This window comes from Anabrus simplex, chromosome 10, assembly GCF_040414725.1.
Source record: "Anabrus simplex isolate iqAnaSimp1 chromosome 10, ASM4041472v1, whole genome shotgun sequence".
In the NCBI taxonomy this organism is placed as follows: Eukaryota; Metazoa; Arthropoda; class Insecta; order Orthoptera; family Tettigoniidae; genus Anabrus; species Anabrus simplex.
The window spans coordinates 51,255,347-51,275,714 of NC_090274.1; the positions used below are offsets into that span (position 1 = coordinate 51,255,347).

A 20,368-nucleotide genomic window follows, 5' to 3' on the forward strand; every position below is an offset into this window, starting at 1 on the left:
GGGCACCAACATTTAATTCCACAGTTACTCTTAAAATGAAGAAGATGACAGTGAAAGTATTTAACATTGTATGATGTGTATCCGGGTATGCATTTCTTTACTCATGTGTGCTTAGTAAGAACGTAAATTTGTGAAAAAGTAGTGTGCCCCTCAGCAGCCGCTCCTGACGTACACTGATTAATTGGTTCTGGATCTTGCGTTTCCCCGAAACGTGCACCATCCGATTGGAACCTTGTTCGAAGTATGCGATATGTGAAGATGATAAACTGAACCAGGGACTTTTATCATGGCTTGTTGTTTATAACTTTTTCGTTTTGCTTTTATTCCATTTTGATATCATCCGAAATAAGGTTGTTTGTTTCTCAAGTTAATGTATCTTGAAGAATGAAGTAAGGACATTATTCTTTTACTGAGAGATTTCGGCCGTTTAACTGTTCGTAACAATGCACCTCGGCTCTCGAACCGTAGAGGTTGTTCCCACGACAGGAGTGATATAGTTATCTCAGTTTTCTAACCTACATTTGAAAGAAATGGGATTTATTTCTAGTACATCGTGCTGAGATTTTGTTTTGCCTTGACTGAAGGTAAGGTGAAATATATACGGTAGGTTAAATCGTAGATATAGAGTCTTGTGTTCAGTTTATGACAGCTGGTGCTAAATTCTACTATTACATTCAGTACTGATTTTGCTTTTCTTTATATCTGGGTTGTGCTGTCAAACCCAACACCATATAGGTTGTAATGTAATCTTGTAGAGAAGTAAAACTAAAAATGTTATAATATTTACTGTACACATTATATGTCTATTATTTTCAACTAATCTAGACCAGGTGTTCCCAACTTTTTTTTTTTAATGTGGGCCGAATTGGCTAACCAGGAAGAGGGCGATGGCCACATCAGAAAAGATGAAATCCAAAGTACCGGTAATATAGCTGTTTTCCTCAGTTTGTAGTAGCAAAGGAAATTTAATATGAAATAATTCGTCCACGTGTCTATAATAATCACGAACTTACAATTTAGTGTGCCTTGGAACTGCTTGTTGGACATAGGGCCTAATGTAATTTACATTCGGTTCAAATTTAGTTCATATTAATGTGATTGAGTTTAAGTGCTCATTTTAAAATGAAATACAATAGTTTGTATTTTACATATCATTATTTCACATTAATAATTGTTTTTTGACAGACAAATATTAAACTAAATACAGAAAATATGGTACTAGCAAAGTTCTTCCAAGTTTTTGAAGTTCTCTTCGGGTAGAGTCTTGTAAAATTTCAAGAGAGTTCCTTCACTGCACAATTCCTTTTATATTCTATTTGAAGAAAGGTCTGCCATTTTCAGCTGAAACTCAGGAGGCAAATCCTCAAATTTACTGATGAATCGATTTTGAACGAATTTTTGTTTCCTAGTGCACCATTAGAATTCTGAAATCTTTACTGGAACTGATCTTTTAGATCACGAAAATTTTAAAAACCAAAAGAAGTCGGAATTGATGTGACATATTCATTTCTGTACTGAGCACGGTAAAGAAAATGAATGAAGCAGTTAGGAGAAATCTGTTTCACAAAGAGAATCAGTTCTTGCTTGAATTTCTTCACAAGAAAATTAATTTATTCTGTCATATCTGCAAGAAAAGCTTACTTCTATAACCAAAGACCATCTGAAAGAAGAGACACTGGGTGCTTTTCTCAGTCATAGATATATCAATTTCTGTGTAAAGTTTAAAAAGTCATTTCAGGACTTTACCTTCACTAAGCCAATCAGCCTCACAGTGGTAAGAAATATCGTTGGATCCACTTTCAATTTCAGAAAGTAAGTTCATAAATTTATGGTATGGGATAGTTTTTGACATTGAAATTCTCAGTATTTACAACATTCATCACATCAGACGAATGTAGAGACTGACCACACAGAGCCTACTGGTGAATTATGAAAATCATTAACTTCTGTGCCTCAACTTCCTAACTGCTTTACAGATGTTTCCTACCAAGCCAGTCTTCATTCCATACATGTTGAATCTGCCATTAGTTTAACACATTTAACATTTTTCCACTGTAGTCCTGATAAAATTTCCTAATATAGTGATACATTTTCTTCCCTAGTAGTAGTATTTTCCTAGCTGTAGATTGCACTCAGTTCTTTGGTAATTTAACTATAATTTTGGCAACGCTATAGAGTACACTTGGCAATGTTAGTAACTTAAGGCAACACATTATGTTACACATGTGAAGTGATGTTTCTTTCTTTAATACTTAGCTTTCCACTAGTAGCAGTGAGGTAAGTAGAATAGCACTACTGCCAACTGTTGGTTGTTCTTAGAGGTGAGTAGAATAGCACTGTGCCAACTGTTGGTTGTTCGTTTGATATGTCTATACTTTTTTTTTCTTGCCATGCAGACAGTATGCACCATGCCGATAGAAAAGAGCCTCTCAACAGGAGTGTGACCACTGTTCTCATCACAGAGATTGGCCTGGATGTACAAAAATACATTAAAGCTAATAAATGACCTTTATTTTTTGCCATAAACCCCAAGATTAAAGGGGTCATGACACTTTCAAACTTCGCAGGCCTCCTTAGTCTTTTTTCTCTTGCAGTGGTTGGTAACAACCAATGCCTTTGATCCTTGGCAGAAGCAATCGATAATGGTGCCTGGACCACTTCCTTAGGTTGTAAAAATAAATATACTTCTAGAGACGGGTGGGTTGGACCTTGGCAGGTGTAGTGAACACATCTCTCTTCCAGAGTCATTTCTAGGTAAGAATAGCAGCAATGAAACTAACATATTGTGAAATAATCCTTGCAGAGTGGACTTATATGTTTACCATTATTTCTGACTCCATGATTAAATGTAAGGAATTGACTTGAATCACTAATAATTCATTCATAGGAATTGGAAACCATCGTTTTTCCTTTAGCTGTGTATGAATATCATTCCTAATATCTTCTGTTTAGTGAGTAATGATATAATCTGACAAACTTATTGCGTTTCATTGAGGGACACTATTTGGACATATTTGCTCAACAGTTTTCACAATGCAAGTTGTAACTAAATCTCTCTCTGTAAAGAGCTTTCCTGATATAGGTAGTTCATGGGCAACATGAAAACTAGTTCACAAGCATTGAATAACTGATGGAGAGACATTGAGATCCACAGCAACACGATGATAAGCCCATACGTCCTGGATCACAGTGATGGCCCTTATGGCTTGAACCTCTTTTAGATGTCTCATGGAATGTGCTGGTTTACGTACAACGTGCCCAAATGACCGCAGTAGTCTTTGTACCTCACGACGACACAGACGCACCACTATTCACTTTGTCTTGAGGGGTCTCCTGACAATTTAATGCATCGCTACGCCTACAGATGGAGTATAACTTCCATTTTACATACTCTGATTAGCTAAGATCTCAAGGTATTCTGTAAGACCATTGGAACCCCATCTACCAAATTAACGTTCACATACCAGATGTTACAAAATATGTTCCCCTAATTTTGCTGAAATGTGTTTTTGTTTAAATTTAAGCATGTGTGTTAGTAAATAAATTGTTTGTCTACACCTTAGTCCCGTTTCTTGATACGAGGTCGGGGATGAGGTGAGATGAATTTATATAGCTTGTTTTGCGGCTGGATGCCCTTCCTGCTGCCAACCTCTGTTGAGGAGCTAATGAAGATGGAATGGATGATGGTGAATGAAATTGGGTGAGCAGGAGGAAGGAATAGGCTGTGGCCTATGAATAGAAATTGTATTTCCATTTGCCTGGAAGCTTAAACATGAAACCATAGAAAAGTTTGAACTCACACCTCCCAAGTGCAGAGGTTGGCTACATAACACTCTTCTTGGCCCTGTTCCTAAATAAATATTGTATATTGACGTATTAAAAATACCTCCATCTTTATATGTGCCTTTAAACATACAGGTGAGTGCTGCGTTTACTTGTAATGGCAAACGTAAAGACCCAGTGAGTAATGCTGGGTTAAGGATGTTCTGGAGGATGATTGCCCAGTTGTACTTCCTCTTATAATAACCACAACCAGCAGTAAAGTTCTAGAGCAGGAAATGAAAGGGGTTGTGTTTTGTCTCTCATAGCCTGAAGCAGCTGGCTTAGGGAGAGAGTTGTGTGGTTTTTGTGCAGGGAGACAAAATATACTTACATGGTGTTCTCAAACATGTGGAAAGTAAATGGGGGATGGATGGTCAACCCATAAGAACACAAAAACTTTTTAGGAACATGTAACCTACGGTCTATTGTTAATGAGTTACAGGCTTTCCAGCTTTGTATGAGAAGCACTGAGTACCTGTTGTCACAGAATACCAGCACAGATACTGTAATGTAATACAAGAATTTCTCAAAATGCCATCAAGCACCCGAATGAATGCCTGAACCCACCACCTCACTGATTGGTAGAGATGTTCAGACACTCCGGGCATTGCATTGTTCGATGGCAACCTTGTTCCACATGCTGGTGAAATACTGCAATGCCTGACTTCAATCTTGATGCTAAATATGACCTCCCTCCCCCATTCCAGGTAATAATTAAAACAGATTTAGCTCGTAAATGATCAACCATAAACCATTTGTCCATATGGACCTTTTGTGTTGTTTTGTGATGTACTATAAATCCAACCCTTTATTACTTCACACATATTTTTGAACATCCTGCATGTACTCTAATTGGCACATTGTTGCCTTTTGTAGTTGTTCCATTTCTTTTGTTGATACCTTGATTCTTCAAAGAATTGGGGCTCACTGTCCTTTTTATTTAAAGAATTCCCCATAAAAGAATAATCACTACCACCGATGTGGGCTGTAAACATACCTAACCTAGTGAGATATTATTTGGATCATCACTATTTTTATCACTGATCTAAGATGATTCCCATTTTATTGGGAGTATTGTAGAGTAAACCTACCTAACTTCGTGATATTAAGGATTATAGGTAAGATATCAGAACAAGTACTACATCTAGGAATTTTATATTTTACATGCTGAGTACCTATACGTTATTCTAAGATAAAGAACGTTCAAAAAATGCAAAACATTTGGAGTTATAACATGTAATGTGCAAAGTGGGCATGCTACCTAATTTCGTGATAGCATACCTAATTCCGTGACAGTATACCTAACTTTGTGATAATGTACTTACTCCGTGATAACTTTTCTGAGCATTGTTACAGTTCACTTAATGCACTTTTCACTCATTTTCAGTATTGGTATCCTTATTACTGACATATTCACAAATACTACATATAAATACAATAGCATCAGAAGAATCAATGGATTGACAACTTTCATGGAACCATCGCAAACAGAAGCAGCACTGAATCCAAGGACTTTTATTCTTCCCATTACTGTAACTGTCGTTACAGGTGGCGCAGATGTCATCATTTTCCTTGTTTGACTTCTTTTTTTCCGTAGATACAGGTTTCACTGTAGTGATATTTGTGGTGGATTTTCCAGCTTGATCAGAAACAGGTGTAGTTCGATATGTGGTGGCAGCTCTGGTCTTATCAGGAACATGGACTTTTGCCTTATTGTCTCTTTTTTTTTGTTTACCATCAGACGCAGGTGTTTTTTTCTCAGGTAGAATTAGATCTGGCACTCTTAGAAAATTATCAACAGATGGCATGGAGCTTGTTGCTTAAGTGGACGGCTCATTCCCATTACCCATACATGGTTCTTCCACAGAGGAGTTGAGACTTTTTGGGGCTGTTGTGAGAGCTTCATCGGAAACTGCTTCAGAATTCAGTGGGGAAATTCCCGTTCTATTGAATCCAGATATTATGTTATCCGTCGAAAATGCCTTCAGAAAAGAAGGGTTGAATAGTGCGTGAAAATCGTAATGACCCGGTCTGCGAAAAGGGCTACCTTCTTGAAACCGTCTCACGTTTTCTCGAACAATCCAGTGGTTGTAGAATGTGACTGGTATGCGGTGGAATAGTCACAATGATAATTTCATTCTTGGATGCAATTTCCAATACCTCTGGTGTCACGTGACTGACATGGGAATCCATTATCAGCATCACAGGTCTTTCTGCACCAAAGCCTCGAACAAACTCCTTGAACCACTTTAAGAAAAGTTCACTGAGGTGTTAGGCAGGGCACCATTTGTCAATGAATCTGAATTAGAAGTTGACCGAATTCACCTGCAACATTTATACATGGCAGCACAGTGTGGGTTTCCGCCTTGTCTGCAATAACACGGTTGTACAAGCATTTTTTTTCCCTATGTTGGTTACAACTTTACCCTATTTTACAACGTAACAAAGTCCAGTTCGTAGCAATTCCCGATCTGACTTGGTTTGAAAACACTGCCAAGCTTACTGTAACACTCCTTGAGTTTATCATAAAAATCACTCAGTACTTCACGATTGGCATTGTTCGCTCTGTAATAAGACAAATTTTCTGCCTACGAAGGCACAGGTTGTACCGGTTACTAAAATCACACGACCATTTCCAGCTTGCACAACTTTTCACGTCACTGAATGGGAACTTGTCATTGTTTGCATACTGTTTTTTGGCCATAGCATACACAACATGTCTTATTCGGTTAACGTTCTACTATGAAATTAACCAACTTAATCTCCAGTTCACTCGTAAGAGCAAATGGTCTACCCATTTCTCCAATAGTCACATTGTCTTTGTCACCATTGCTGCGGTCCACATAGTCTTTTAGAGTACTCCACGGAATGGTTTACCCTACTCTTTTCTGATCTATATTGCTTCCGTTTTGCAGGTTTAAAAATATGGAGAAACCTGTGTTTATCAAATGTGAACCAACATGGCCTTTGGATGCAGAAGAAGAACCCTCTAATCTTGTAAGTATATTTCTCAGTAGTTGTCATCACAGGAACATGAATTTCACACCTTTTTCTCCCTCACTATTCTGCTGGCTCCCAAGTTAACACATTCCTACTACATCACCCGTGGACTGGAAAAATGTTACACTTAGTCAGAAAAAACCTCCTGGTGGTCCAGTGGTCCACCAGTTAACTTGAATTAGCTACCAGTGTTGAACATTTACATTCTGGTTTACTGGAAAGTACTGGGGGTTGCAGGGTTAGGTTAGAGTTTGGATGGCTCTCATATTGACCTTGGTATGTATTACTATTAGCTGGTTAAGTTCTGGTCAAATGGAAAGGATGTACCTTTTGAATCACATGGCTCCTGGACATTTCATGACTTGAAAATTATAGACAGCATTCAAACATAAGGACTTATTATTAGCTTGAACAGTTTAAGACCTTATTAACAATCTGAGTTCCATGATTAGCTTAATGGTTTTGCTACTGGCTTTTCTGTCAGAAGGCTAAGGTTTGAATCCTGGTCACTCCTTGGTCATCACAAAAATCATGTAGCGAAGTCCAACTTTGCACTCCTTGCACCACCATCTACAGTACATTCTTCTTGCGGTACAGGTGAATCATCATGTAGCTTCAGGAAGAGCATCGTGCCTTCTACCCCGGGTTAAAACCCAAACAAAACTTGGTACTTCAGTGACTTCAGAAAGAGGTGAAATGAACTGAAGAATGCTTTATTAACACTTTCAGCACTATGCCCCTGCAGGGTACAGGACGTTGACCGCATGCCATAAAGGCATGATTTGTGCGCGTGTTTTTAGACAGATGCATGTATCCCATATGGTTTCCATCCCTTGCTTGGATGTAGCAGTTTATCTGTAGTTGTGTCACCAAATTAGACGAGTCATAGAAATTACGCTGTTGCCAAGGTTATGTAGCCACTGACGAAGAAATGTCTAATTGAACACATAATTTCGGAGCACGAGGCACTTCGTTCTCTCCCAAGTTCCTGATGTCACCTCCTACAATGTTGCAAAGCAAATTATACTACAAGCTTCAAGAAAGACTGCTGATTTCATTGGTTTAAACTATTTTCCATGTAAACCAATTAAGATACTTATTGAGAATAAAAATCTGAACAAGCAAACTTAAATCTGTAAAATCATGTATTGAAATTTTCAGTAAGTGGCCACGTTTTTATTTCTTCGCTGGGCAATCATCTAACTTAAATTTTTTATCTCAAACATGTTTCCATGGGACTTTTAGTTTTCCTAAGCTACATAAATGTTGCTAGTTGAGGTCATTTGGGTTGCGTATGCTAGCGCAGGACACAGAACACTGTAAGTAATTTAGAATTTCGTACTAATCTGTATCAGTTTTATTAAAATATTTTGATTTGTTTATGGTTTATAATACAACTTAAATACTTGAAATCTATATACTGGAATGTGCAATTTAAAAAAGGAGTACTACTTAAAGAACCTGGACCTGGCGTGGACCGGCTTCAACTAGACAGCACTGCCTGGTCAGCATTGACAATCCGTGCTCAGAGGTAAGTGACTGTCAACCATCTATCACTTTGCCATTCCCACATCTGACAATAGCGCAGTTTTCCTCACCCGCCTAATTCAGCGGCTGCAGGTTTCGTGTCCACTAGAATACAAAAGTTATTGGGAAGTTCAAACCTAAATGATAAAAAGGGTAGTTTCTTCTGGCTGTGACCTCTACCGAAGCACTCGATGTGCCGGGTGGTGAGCGTGTCAAATATGTTGTGCTCTCAGCTGTGTTACTGTATGAACATGTCCTCACAGTGGTTCAATGGTAGTAATATCTTGGATATTTCTTCGGGAGAATCAGGTTGAGATATAGAAGACAGTGTTGAATACTCTGCTAATGAGCCGGAAAACATATCAAGTGATAGTTTGGGCAAGATTTTTATTTGTTATGTCACTTTTGAGTGCAAGTTTTTTTAGCTGCATTATTTTACTCCGAATACAAATGATATAAAAACTTCACCTCTCCTGAAATTTGGGCTTATTTTTTCATTAAGACGAAAAGATGCACAGTGATGATTCACCTGTACTGTGTTACTATATGAACATGTCCTCACAGTGGTTCAGTGGTAGTGATATCTTGGATATTTCTTCGGGAGAAACGGGTTGAGATATAGAAGACAGTGTTGAATATTCTGCTTATGAGCCAGATAGCATATCAAGTGATAGTTTGGGCAAGATTTTTATTTGTTATTTCACTTTGGAGTGCAAGTCTTTTTGGCTGCATTATTTTACTCTGAATACAAATGATATAAATAATTCACCTCTCCTGAAATTTTGGATTATTTTTTTCCTTAAGACGAAGAGATGTACAGTGATGATTCACACATTGTCCTTGAATGGTTTATTTATCGATACATCCAAGGGTTGAAATACCGATGTCAGTCCACCAGGAATCACTGCCAAATCAGTTTTCATGGCTTCCAATAACTTCTTAGCAACGAAGGAGGGACCCTGCTTGATTTCCCCAAACTTTTCGTATCCAGTCTTGTACAAGTGGCATGTCCATCCACCCTTTTTCCTCGATACAAAAGTGGATCTGTCACGGAAATTTTATTTTCGGCATTGTTTTTCATTTTAGAACAACGTAAGGTGCAATCTTTCTGCCATCAGCTGTTACAGCAAGCATTACAGTGTATTGTTGTTTTTCGCTTCCCGTAGTGCGTACGATAACACTCAATGTCCCTTTCGTATTGATTGTTTGACTTCGTGGCATGTCGAAAGTTATTGGTGTCTGATCTGCGTTTCCTATTTGGGAGAGCAAATATTCTCTAACTTTATGCTTCTCAATCACAAAGCGGTTAAAATCAATTACTTTTGTTGAAATCATTCGGCATTCCTTGGCATAAAGTTATTCCTTGTCAAAGAGAATGTCCATTTCTCTTCATAAATTTAATCATCCGGCCTCGGCTAACCTTGAAATCCGAGACACTGATTCCATGTGCAGCAGCTATTTCTTGTCCTTTAAAATACAGCATTTTGTGAGAAATGGCATATCCATCGTTGCATAACAAAATCACATATTTAAGTAGATCCTTCTCTACTTGCGGAAACTTGCCACTTTTTGGTCCGCAAAATGCTTTGCGAGACTTGTTGGTTGCTTGAAGTGCAATTTTCTGTTTCCACAACTAGCGCAAGTGAGCTCGATAGCTGCATTCACTTAAGTGCGGCTAGTGTCCAGTATTGAGGAGATAGTGAGTTCGAACCCCACTGGTGGCAGCCCTGAAGATGGTTTTCCATGGTTTCCCATTTTCACACCAGGCAAATGCTGGGGCTGTACCTTAATTAGGGCCATGGCCGCTTCTTAACCACTCCTAGCCCTTTCCTGTCCCATCGTCGCCATAAGACCTTTCTGTGTCAGTGTGACACAACTTGCAAAAAAAAAAAAAACCAATGCCAAGTAGCGCACGTTGCATTTGGACACCAAATATTGATCATTGCGAGTTTATACAATGCATTATTACTTGAATACTTGTTCATTGTAGATTAATAATAAGTTTTGAGATCACAGAAAACACATGTACCGCACCTGAAACAATTGTAAAATATGTTTGTATTCAGACTAGAATAGTGTCACTAGCTACTTCTGCACTGATTCACTCACTGAACTAGTGCAGTGGTATTTCCTACTGGCTGATAACAGCATGTTGCCCAGTACTTGGAATGCCCGGTTTTGTAATGGGAAAACTGCTACTTGAGTAGTTGACATCTTTATTTCGAAATGCATCCAGAGATGTGTGATGGTCAAATACGGGAACATTTCTTTTTCTCCACTTTGGACCCATAACTATTGGGATGCATAAATTATGCAAGGGCGTTAATTATTCAAGAAAATACAGTACTAACTGAGGGATGCGTTACAAAGGTATGCTACTGAAAATCGAGACTACCATAAAAGTAATCGTTTTCATACTCCCCTTCCATAGCCTTGTGGGGTAGCCACAAAGGGTGCAGCTTTTTATTGTGATGTATTGGCCTGCCCTGCTTCTAAAATATGAAGCTAAACTGGAAACTATGCCACTTAACATTAAGATAGTGCAGCATTAAACCACTAGCTAGAAAATAAAAATAAATTTTTTAAGTTTTTTAATCCTTTTAGTGTCAGACAAAATGTAAAGGTGAAGTCTAAAAGTTTTAATAGAATATGTTGGCCTTCAGAAACAAATAATGTAACTCTGTTTTTAGAGATATGAGAGTGAAACTTAATCAGAGTATGCAAGATCGTTATGGTATTTATTCCTCAGATTATAAATTAATTAAAATAATTTATTCAGGAAAACAAAAGTTGGAAATTTTGATTAATGAACACTGGAGGACACACATTCATAATACAACAACAATGGAATGCATTTTGTTTGTTCTAAAAATACCTGCAGGGGTGTCAAATATCCAAAATTTTAAAATCTACCATATTGCGAAAATATGCCAACAATACCAATCATGCAAGTAAACTTAATTTAGTGATGACTGTGAAAATAAACACCAATATAGCTAATGATTTGGGAGTCAAGTGGTGCCATCTCAGACTTTGTGGACAGCGATTTAGATCTTGGTGATGAATCAAGTGCCGATTTCGCCTCAGACAATAAATTATTTGTGCAGAATATGATTGTACATAACCGAGCAAGTGAAGGTCATGATATTGATATTAATAGTGACTGGGAAGAAAGGAATGGTGACCAGCACAATCCTATATAGGCTCAACAGTTTTTGGACTCATTAGTTCTTTAATTTCCTCCTCTCGTACACCGTTCTTCTTACACTTCGACACTATGCTTTTTCGAGTCACGTGTAAACAAGCCAAGAAATTTTAAATATTGCTCAGGATTATCAATACACAAAAAACAAAAGAATCTTTTTAGAGCACGGTAGATTGAACCCTCTCAGAGTGATGCTGGCAAGTTTTGTTCATTTTTAGAGGACTGCTTACAGCGACTCTGGCATTAAGGGAGTTAATATGATAATGGATTGAAGCCTTCACTTTTATTGATTTGGGGGCTTTTACAAGAGGATACATTATGTCCTCTACATAGAGATTCAAAACCTCCAAGGACTACATGCGGATTATCTATCATGGCATGACATGGACTTATCTGCAAGTAGCCAGACTTAGTGGCAACAGTGATAGAGCACTGTTCTTCTGAGATGGGTGGGTTGATCCATATATAGTCTGGTAGCATTTGCAGGTGCTCGCATACATTAGCATTGTGCCAGTTGATGTGCCAGAACAAAACCTCATGTTGGACAAAATTCTGGAAATTGGCATGTGTAACAATGCGAAAAGGGAAATTAGTGGGATGTAAAACCAATAACATTTTGTTTTCTGGGGGTTAGGAAAGGTTAGCAGTCAGCAACAGATACTGTGAGGTAAGTACTAGAGTGGAAACGCTGTTCCCCCCTGTTCTATCCAGGATGGTAGTGTGGTGATTCAGTAGTGTCACACACTTAAAATCTTCAGGTGTTCACGCACAGCTGACAGTAGATTAAAAAATCCAATGTACTGTATATGCCTAAGTTACTCTCCAGTCACTCAGTATGTTAACAGGAGCTCAGTTAGCCTATATTGTGACACCTCTTTCGTTCATTAAGCAATATTATATTACATGTGTGACTGTTAACAGCGCCATGCGGTTAGTCAATTAAACACTCCGGTTAACAGCTCTGTGCATTAGCCACTGCCACAGACTACACAATATGTGCTGCCTTCTTTGGGATTTGAAGAGAACTTTTGGAGAAAGTACTGGAAGCAGGTCAGCAGTCCGTAATCCACTGCCTGCTCATATTGAGCCGTGATCACATAGTATACTGCAACCATATTCGCCATACCCCCAACATTGCCCCTTCGACCTCTAGCTATGCAATATACCAGAGTTTTTAGTTCAAAACAGGGTTGTGATCAGCTGGCATGGCGTGTCATTCAAATGGAATCTGAAAGTGAATCGGTGCTTACAGGTTCATAAATATGTTCTCAATGTACAGAAATCCTGTTCTTATCATACCATGTCATGTAAGTTTCAAGAGTTTTGGGATTACCAGGGTGTTCAGGTGCTCGTGTGATCCTTAAGACGAGATGCCCCTGTGGTGAGTACTAGAGTGCCACTGACTCTCCTCCTCCACCCAGGATTCTGGTGAGGTGAGTACTAGAGTGAAAAAGCAGCTGCCCCACTGCTCTGTCCAGTATGGTAGTGAGGTGAGTACTTGCGTGTAGACTGAAGGCAGTGCAGTGCAGTGATTCAGTGATGTCACATGCTTAAAATCTTAAAATCTTTGTCACTTCTTTGTTCCCTTTTCATTATTTATGTAGAATTTTTACTGACCAGGCTGTGTGTGGTTCAGGTGGTGACCATCTGAGTCAAAGTTTGGCTATGGTTCAGTCCAATAGTACTCAAAGACTTTCAGATATACCAGCATCATATTGGTAAGTTTACTGGCATGTAGAGCAACTCCAAAACCTGTCTTCTGTATCTACAAACATGATAAAAATAGTTGCTGGAATGTGAACATTACTACTACTACTACTAGTGGTACTACTACTACTTATACTCCAATTCATAATACGTCAAAATATTTTGAATTAAGGAGAGAAATGAACTAGAGATCAGCCGTAACTTTGTAGAACCAGAACTGTATGGTCATGACAGACAGTTTCAAGTATCTTGGCAAAGATGCTGTGGGCCTTACTATGACTGAGTGTGCAATGACCGAGCTTGATAGCTGCAGTCGTTTAAGTACATCCATTATCCAGCATTCAGGAAATAGTGGGTTCGAACCCCATTGCCGGCAGCCCAGAAGATGGTTTTCCTTGGTTTCCCCATTTTCACACCAGACAGATGCTGGTGCTGTACCTTAATTAAGGCCACGACCATTTCCTTTCTGCTCCCAGCCCTTTCCTGTACCACCATTGTCGTCATAAGACCTATCTGTGTCAGTGCGATGTAAAGCAATTTGCATAAAATGAGTGTGGAATGGTCACATATAAGGATCCTTAGCTATGACTGCCTTCTGTGAGAAACTGAAGGAAAGACAACTCTTCTGACATAAGCACATAAACAGCATGATGAAAATCTTCCTGTGCAGAAAGCTCTTGACATTGCAGAACAATGGAAAAGCTGAGGGCATCCAAGTGCAATGTTGTGGTAAACTTCTAATTGCCCTTGAGGGAGAAACATATCTCAGTAGTTCAGGTACAGTTAACATGTCCACGATTAAGTTGTTATTTTTTTTCCATAAATTGATGATAAAATTCAGGGATGGTGAAAGGAGAACATAGACCAAGCTTCCAATAAAACAAAGAAAATAAACTCTAAAAATATTTGTTTTAAATTCTAACTAATGAAAAATGATATATTCTTTGAAGTAATTTGTATTTGGCTGAAAATGCAGGTTATCATCATAATATTCACTTATAACATTAATTTGGAATGTGATAACTGACCTTAAAGATTTCCAATTATGTTGAGATGTAAAGAAAAGTTTTAAAAAATGGCATAACAGTCATGAGGTTTACATAAGGGAAAATGTCCAAACAGAGTACCCATCTATATTTTAAAAGAGTTCACAAAAAACAGCTTTGGCAAATCCTTCCATCCATTCTACTGGACTGATATGCTTCATTTTCATTTTATTCTCTCCAGAATTACCTGCCAGTGAATCATGAAACATTAATGGATCTCTAAATTCACCCAACTTTGAGTAATCATGAAATCAAATGATTAAATGATCACTCCAGTAATTACAGGTGAATGCTTACCCTAACCCACAATACGTTCTGTACTTAGCAGGTTGCTAAACATCTTCTGATATATGTGATTTTCATCCTTAGTAATGCAGCCACGTTTGATTATTACCTGTCAAACCAGATAGTATACACTTCCTGTGATCATGGAAGAATATTATTCCGTGTGTGAGTGAGAGCGTTACAAAATGGGAGTCAGCAAGCAGGAGCAACAATTGTATATTAAAATAGCAGTTCTCCACGGCAGAAATGCATGCCTATAATGTATGATCTTTGATACTCTGACCCTCCCCAGCTTCTCAACAGACGGCAGAATTTTCCTAATAACTTATATGCTGCTAATTTGTAGGTCAAGTCATAAGTCATGGCAACTTTTTTTTCTCTCTCACAAACAGGAGAAAACACGGGAAATCTAAGATGTGCATTTGGAAACGTACGGTATGTACTTACATATGATGCCACTAGATGGTGTATGTAAATAACAATGTGGGTGTAATCATGCCCCCAAATTCCGTGTGTGAGTGAGAGCATTACAAAATGGGAGTCAGCAAGCAGGAGCAACAATTGTATATTAAAATAGCAGTTCTCCACGGCAGAAATGCATGCCTATAATGTATGATCTAATCCCCAAATTGCGGCCAGTATCTAGTATTCGGGAGATAGTATTTTCGAACCCCACTGTCCGCAGCCCTGAAAATGGTTTTCCGTGGTTTCCCATTTTCACACCGGGCAAATGCTGGGGCTGTACTTTAATTAAGGCCACGGCCACTTCCTTCCCATTCCAAGCCCTTCCCTATCCCACCGTCGCCATAAGACTTATCTGTGTCGGTGCGACATAAAGCAACTAGCAAAAAAAAAAAAAAAAAAAAGCCCCAAAGTCAAGAAACTAACAAAGAGGACATCGTAACAGCATTTCGGAGAGAGGTGTCACACGTTGGCGATACACATGCAGCAGATGGTATTCATTTCCTGCCCCACCGCTGGCAACACACAGGGGAAACTTTGGGTGATTATTTTGAAGGTCTGTAACCAGTGCAGACCTGTCCTTTTTACGTAGTCTTGTGTATTTGCTGTCTATACTATAATAAAACAATGTTTACCAATGTCCTGTATTCTGTCATTTTCCTATGAGAATCTCCTGAAGTCAGAATTTGTCTTCAGGCACTATGCATAAGTACATGCCGTATATTTCCAAATGCATATCTTAGATTTTCCGTGTTGTCTCCTGTTCGCGAGAAAAAAAATAGTTGCCATGACTTATGACTCAACCCTTGTACAAAACATCAATGTATGCACAGACAGGAAGGTATCAAGTTGACTAGACTTCTGTATGATCACTACCAGTAAAAAACCAAAGGGACCAACTCTTGAAAAAGTAGGTGTCTACTTACCCAAACCAGTATTCAGTCATGGGCAATTGGATGTTGCACTATCTTGGGCAAGATCATTTGAAAATATTAAGATCCAGATGTGGCCGAATGGTCAAATCATGGTGAATACTATATGGATAGGAGTGTTATAATGTTATAAACGACATGATGAATGAATCCGTTACTCCATACTGATATTGAGTGTTCATAAAACTATTGGAAAGAGCAGGCAAAACAATATCATTACACCAGGCATGTCAAGATCAGATATCTGACCTATTTATCATGAATGCTGTGGGACAGTGCAGGTCCACTAGTATTTTATAAATTAGCTTCCCCCTATTGTTTATGTTACCCAGATTTATCATTTTTTCCTGTATCCATTGTCATTATCCTCCTTCCCATTGAAAAATGATGCATCGAGGTTTTACTGTATTACCATAGAGTTGTATTCCTTGATCTGCAGTGAAGTTATAACAACATGTTGAGATCTTTTCATGTATATTTATAGGAGCCAAATGCTATCTCACCTGACAATCAAGTGATGATAAAGGAAGATCCTCATGCTGTGGTTGTTGATCCATGTGACGAGGAGGTCGATATTAAAAAGGAACCTTGTTTTGATGAGGTACGTACTTTCTCACTGATTGATCCCTGCATATTTTTGGTATAAAATACCACCTGTATAGGAGAGAAAGATAATATTTTAACAATTTGTTATCTACATATAGTTCATGAAGCTATTGACCATAGTTTCTTTTTTATAAAGTCTCTTTTTTACAACTTTTTTAAAATTTTAATATAGACTACTCCTACATAATTTGAGAACACAGTGTTTCAAACCCCACTGTCGGCAGCCCTGAAAATGGTTTTCCGTGGTTTCCTATTTTCACACCGGGCAAATGCTGGGGCTGTACGTTAATTAAGGCCACGGCCACTTCCTTCCCAGTCCTAGCCCTTTCCCGTCCCATCGTCAACATAAGACCTATCTAAAGCAACTAGCAAAAAAAAAAAATTCAGTTGAACACATCTAAGCCACTGTGTAGCAGTCATTGTCCTCATGGCATTTACAAGCATAATGTACAAAAGTATACAATGAACATGCAAGTTAAAATAGAGAAATAATTGAACTAGAATGTCCAGCTTTGACAACCAGTCCACTGCACTTGGTGTCAGTTCATGCAGAGCCCGTAAACCATCCTTAAATGCTGACAGTGGACAGCTCTCAGTAACACGAAGCAATGTCTGCTTCTCAGCACCACACTCACATGCAGCATTTTTAGAATATCCCCACTTTTTCATCATATAATGGCACCTCCTATGGCCTGTTCTGAAGCGGTTGAGTTTTGACAGTAATCAGAGGATTCGAAAGGAGGACTGTAACATGGTTGTGTCAATGATGTCCATTCCAGTTTTGGATAGATGCTTAGTTTTATAACCAACAGATTACTGACTGCTGTTGTTCTTTCAGCCATGATATTCATAAACAGAAGTATCTCTGAATACCCAAAAATGACAGGCATTAATTTTTCTTGTTGAAGGTTCCATATGCAGGTTCTTTCTTTGGGAGGGGTGAATTTACATTATGCCACTGCATTGACAGCCTCCTTATCCCCAATTCAAAATAATGCCGCCAGGTACGAGGCATGTTTTTAAGTAAATACCATTCTGGTATAGAAAAATAAGTAATGTAATATTTTAAACCATTCTTTTTTTACATGTAAGCCTGTAGCTTAAACTACAACTCAACATAAGTTTCAAGCATATTAAGGCACTTGTCATATCATGAAACCAGCTTCTGAATCCCATCCTCATAGAAATCTGCCGCCTAATGTGCCGGCCACTGCAGTTTTTAGGTTGTCGTTATCGTCGTGGTGCTGACCTAAATGCTTTTTCAAGTGCGGGAACAAATGGTAGTCACCAAGTCTTCAGTAATGACAGATGATCGCCCACTACGTTTCTCGTCCTGGACATTGACATGGCCTTCTTTAAATGCTCTAATACATTTCCTTAACATTCCTTCACTCACAGTGCATTCTCCATACACTTCACTAATCTGCCGACTAATTTCAACAGCTTTCATGTCTTTTGCATTTAGAAAATTAATCACAGTGCGTACTTTACACTCAGCGGGACCGTTGATTGTTAGAGGCATTTCCAATATGCACAAACAAATGTAAATACAGTTGAATGCTTCCCTAATGGCATTTGTGGCTAGCATACAGATATACATACCAAGCGTGCATGCTTTGAACGATGACCAAAGTTCTGCAGCGGCCATATTTAAAGTGGTACTTACTTATAAAGCATGCTCTGTATTATATCATTTGACAGTTGTTGAAAGGAAGTCATCTCCATTGTTCTCGTACAGTGTCCACAAGCCACTGCAAATGGTCTGTTTTTGTTTCTTTATTATTCCTTGTAAACCATCCAGAGTAAATATTTTTCAACCCCAGCTCGTTCAATGTTTTGTACATATGATGTTACATTTTTACTTGGTGTTACAGTGTTGGTAACCATGCTGTTAATGTGCTGCTCAATGTCAGGTATTTATTGGTGTGCTGTCTGCCTCCATGATGAGAATTGTAAACCTTGTTCTGGCTATTGTTGCTCAATAATCTCCTTGCCCAGCAACTTACTGTACTGTGATCAACACAATCATCTCTATTTGCTTGTTCCATCCTTTTGTGATTGTTTCTCATGAGTTTATTCTCATAACTCCATAACAGCACGTTAATTTGACAGACATTCAGCAGGGTGGCCATCTTGAAAGAGCATGATAACTGCACCACACATGGGAACTGTTTGCACTAAATTCAGATACAAGCAGTAATAGTGCTTATACTCACTATATAAATAGGAAAAATGTAGGAAAATAATTGGCTTTCTAAAAATGGAATATAGTGCATTGTTTTGGAGTGATTTTTGTAAGTACATCAAATACAGTATAAAGTTTCATTTATCTGATTTTTACTCCATAATTTTTAACCCTTTCACAGGCTGTGGGAAGTATTTACTTTCTTTTGTCTAGGGGAAGTATCCTTCCCATTTGTGAAGCTGCCTGACATCTACTGGCATTATTGGAATTTGAAGGGGAAGTGACTGGCATATACTGATACATTATTAGAAGTTGATAGGAACTGATCTACTTTGAAATTGAACTTGTAGTAATAAGTCATTGTTAGGATAGAGGCTCTTGAAACAAAGTAAATACAGTTTGTTTTTTGAAGTAGCGACTTACTGTGAGATAATGGGTAGAGTTGACTACTTCGACCAACTTACAGAAAAGTACGTAGTTAATAGATGATAACTAAACTGGTGGCATAGAATTTTGGTTTTTATTATTGAATTAGTAATAGTCAAGGCTTATATACTGTGGAAGACAAACAGACAGGAGAACACTTATCTAGACCAACTAAGTTTTCGCCTGAGTCTTGCAAGACAACTCATTGCTGGGTTTTCGTCACATAAATGTAAATGATGTCCTGTAAGTTTCCTACGTAGTGAGATACAAGCGTCTGAGGATATGTGACTGCAACTTAGAAATACTGTCCTTTACACTCCACTAAAGTGCATGACAAGAGAACAAGATATGTTGCACTCCCTGTGATCCATTCTGTGTGGATCCATGTTTTAGGAAGTTTCATGGAAAGTATGACAGACATCTCCTAGCAAAGTTTTCATTGTCCTAATAGAATTGCAATTTACCTTCTTCTGTTTTTGTAACAGAATATATTTGACCCTTGCACAATCTAACTGTGAAATATTTGAGTTTTATACAGTTTTCAACTTATTTTGAATAAAATAAGCTATTACTTGAGTGTGATTCAAAATGGGCCATGGGAGGAATACTTCTCACCATATTATTTTGGTACCAAAAATAAAAATGCAAGTTTAAAAATATTAAGTTACTTTTTGCTCACATTCCCATTCCCAGAACAGAAAATAAACAAATCTGTTACACTGCACCAAAAAAAAAAAAAAAAAAGTCTCTGAAAGGCTTAATTTAATTTATGTTTATACAAAACCTAAATTATTGGTTAATGCTTGAATGTACTTGAAATGGTCCGTCCCCACTCCCTAGGACTTGCTTCTTGTGATTGTGGAATGTTGATCCCTGGCTCTCAGCTGAGACTCGTATTGCTTCCATTTACTTGTTTCAGGCTCCTCACATTCACCTTTCTTTTCTGACACCCTATTTCAACCATTGTTCTTTTCTGATGTCAGCATTATTAAATTTCCCAAGGGCTAGAGAGTCCACTATTTTCATACCTTTCATGGATCTTCGTGTAGTTTTACTAATAATTTTACTTTTTGAAATTTTTTCTCTTCTTATTAAGTGGGCATGGTTTGTAGTTGTACTTACCCTTAATACAATTATTATCATTGTCACCTCCTGGTCTCTGGGG

At 38.2% G+C, this 20,368-nt stretch overlaps 1 protein-coding gene across 1 annotated transcript in view; it reads left to right on the forward strand.

Annotated features, from left to right (window-relative positions):
• Positions 1 to 266: 266 nt before the first annotated feature.
• Positions 267 to 20,368, forward strand: part of LOC136881802 (gastrula zinc finger protein XlCGF46.1) — a 41,700-nt gene continuing 21,598 nt past the window's right edge. The window contains exons 1-3 of the mRNA XM_068229331.1: positions 267 to 584; positions 6,738 to 6,819; positions 16,471 to 16,587. Coding sequence (XP_068085432.1) covers positions 6,748 to 6,819; positions 16,471 to 16,587 — 189 coding nt within the window. The 5' untranslated portion in view covers positions 267 to 584; positions 6,738 to 6,747. The remainder of the gene's footprint in view (positions 585 to 6,737; positions 6,820 to 16,470; positions 16,588 to 20,368) is intronic.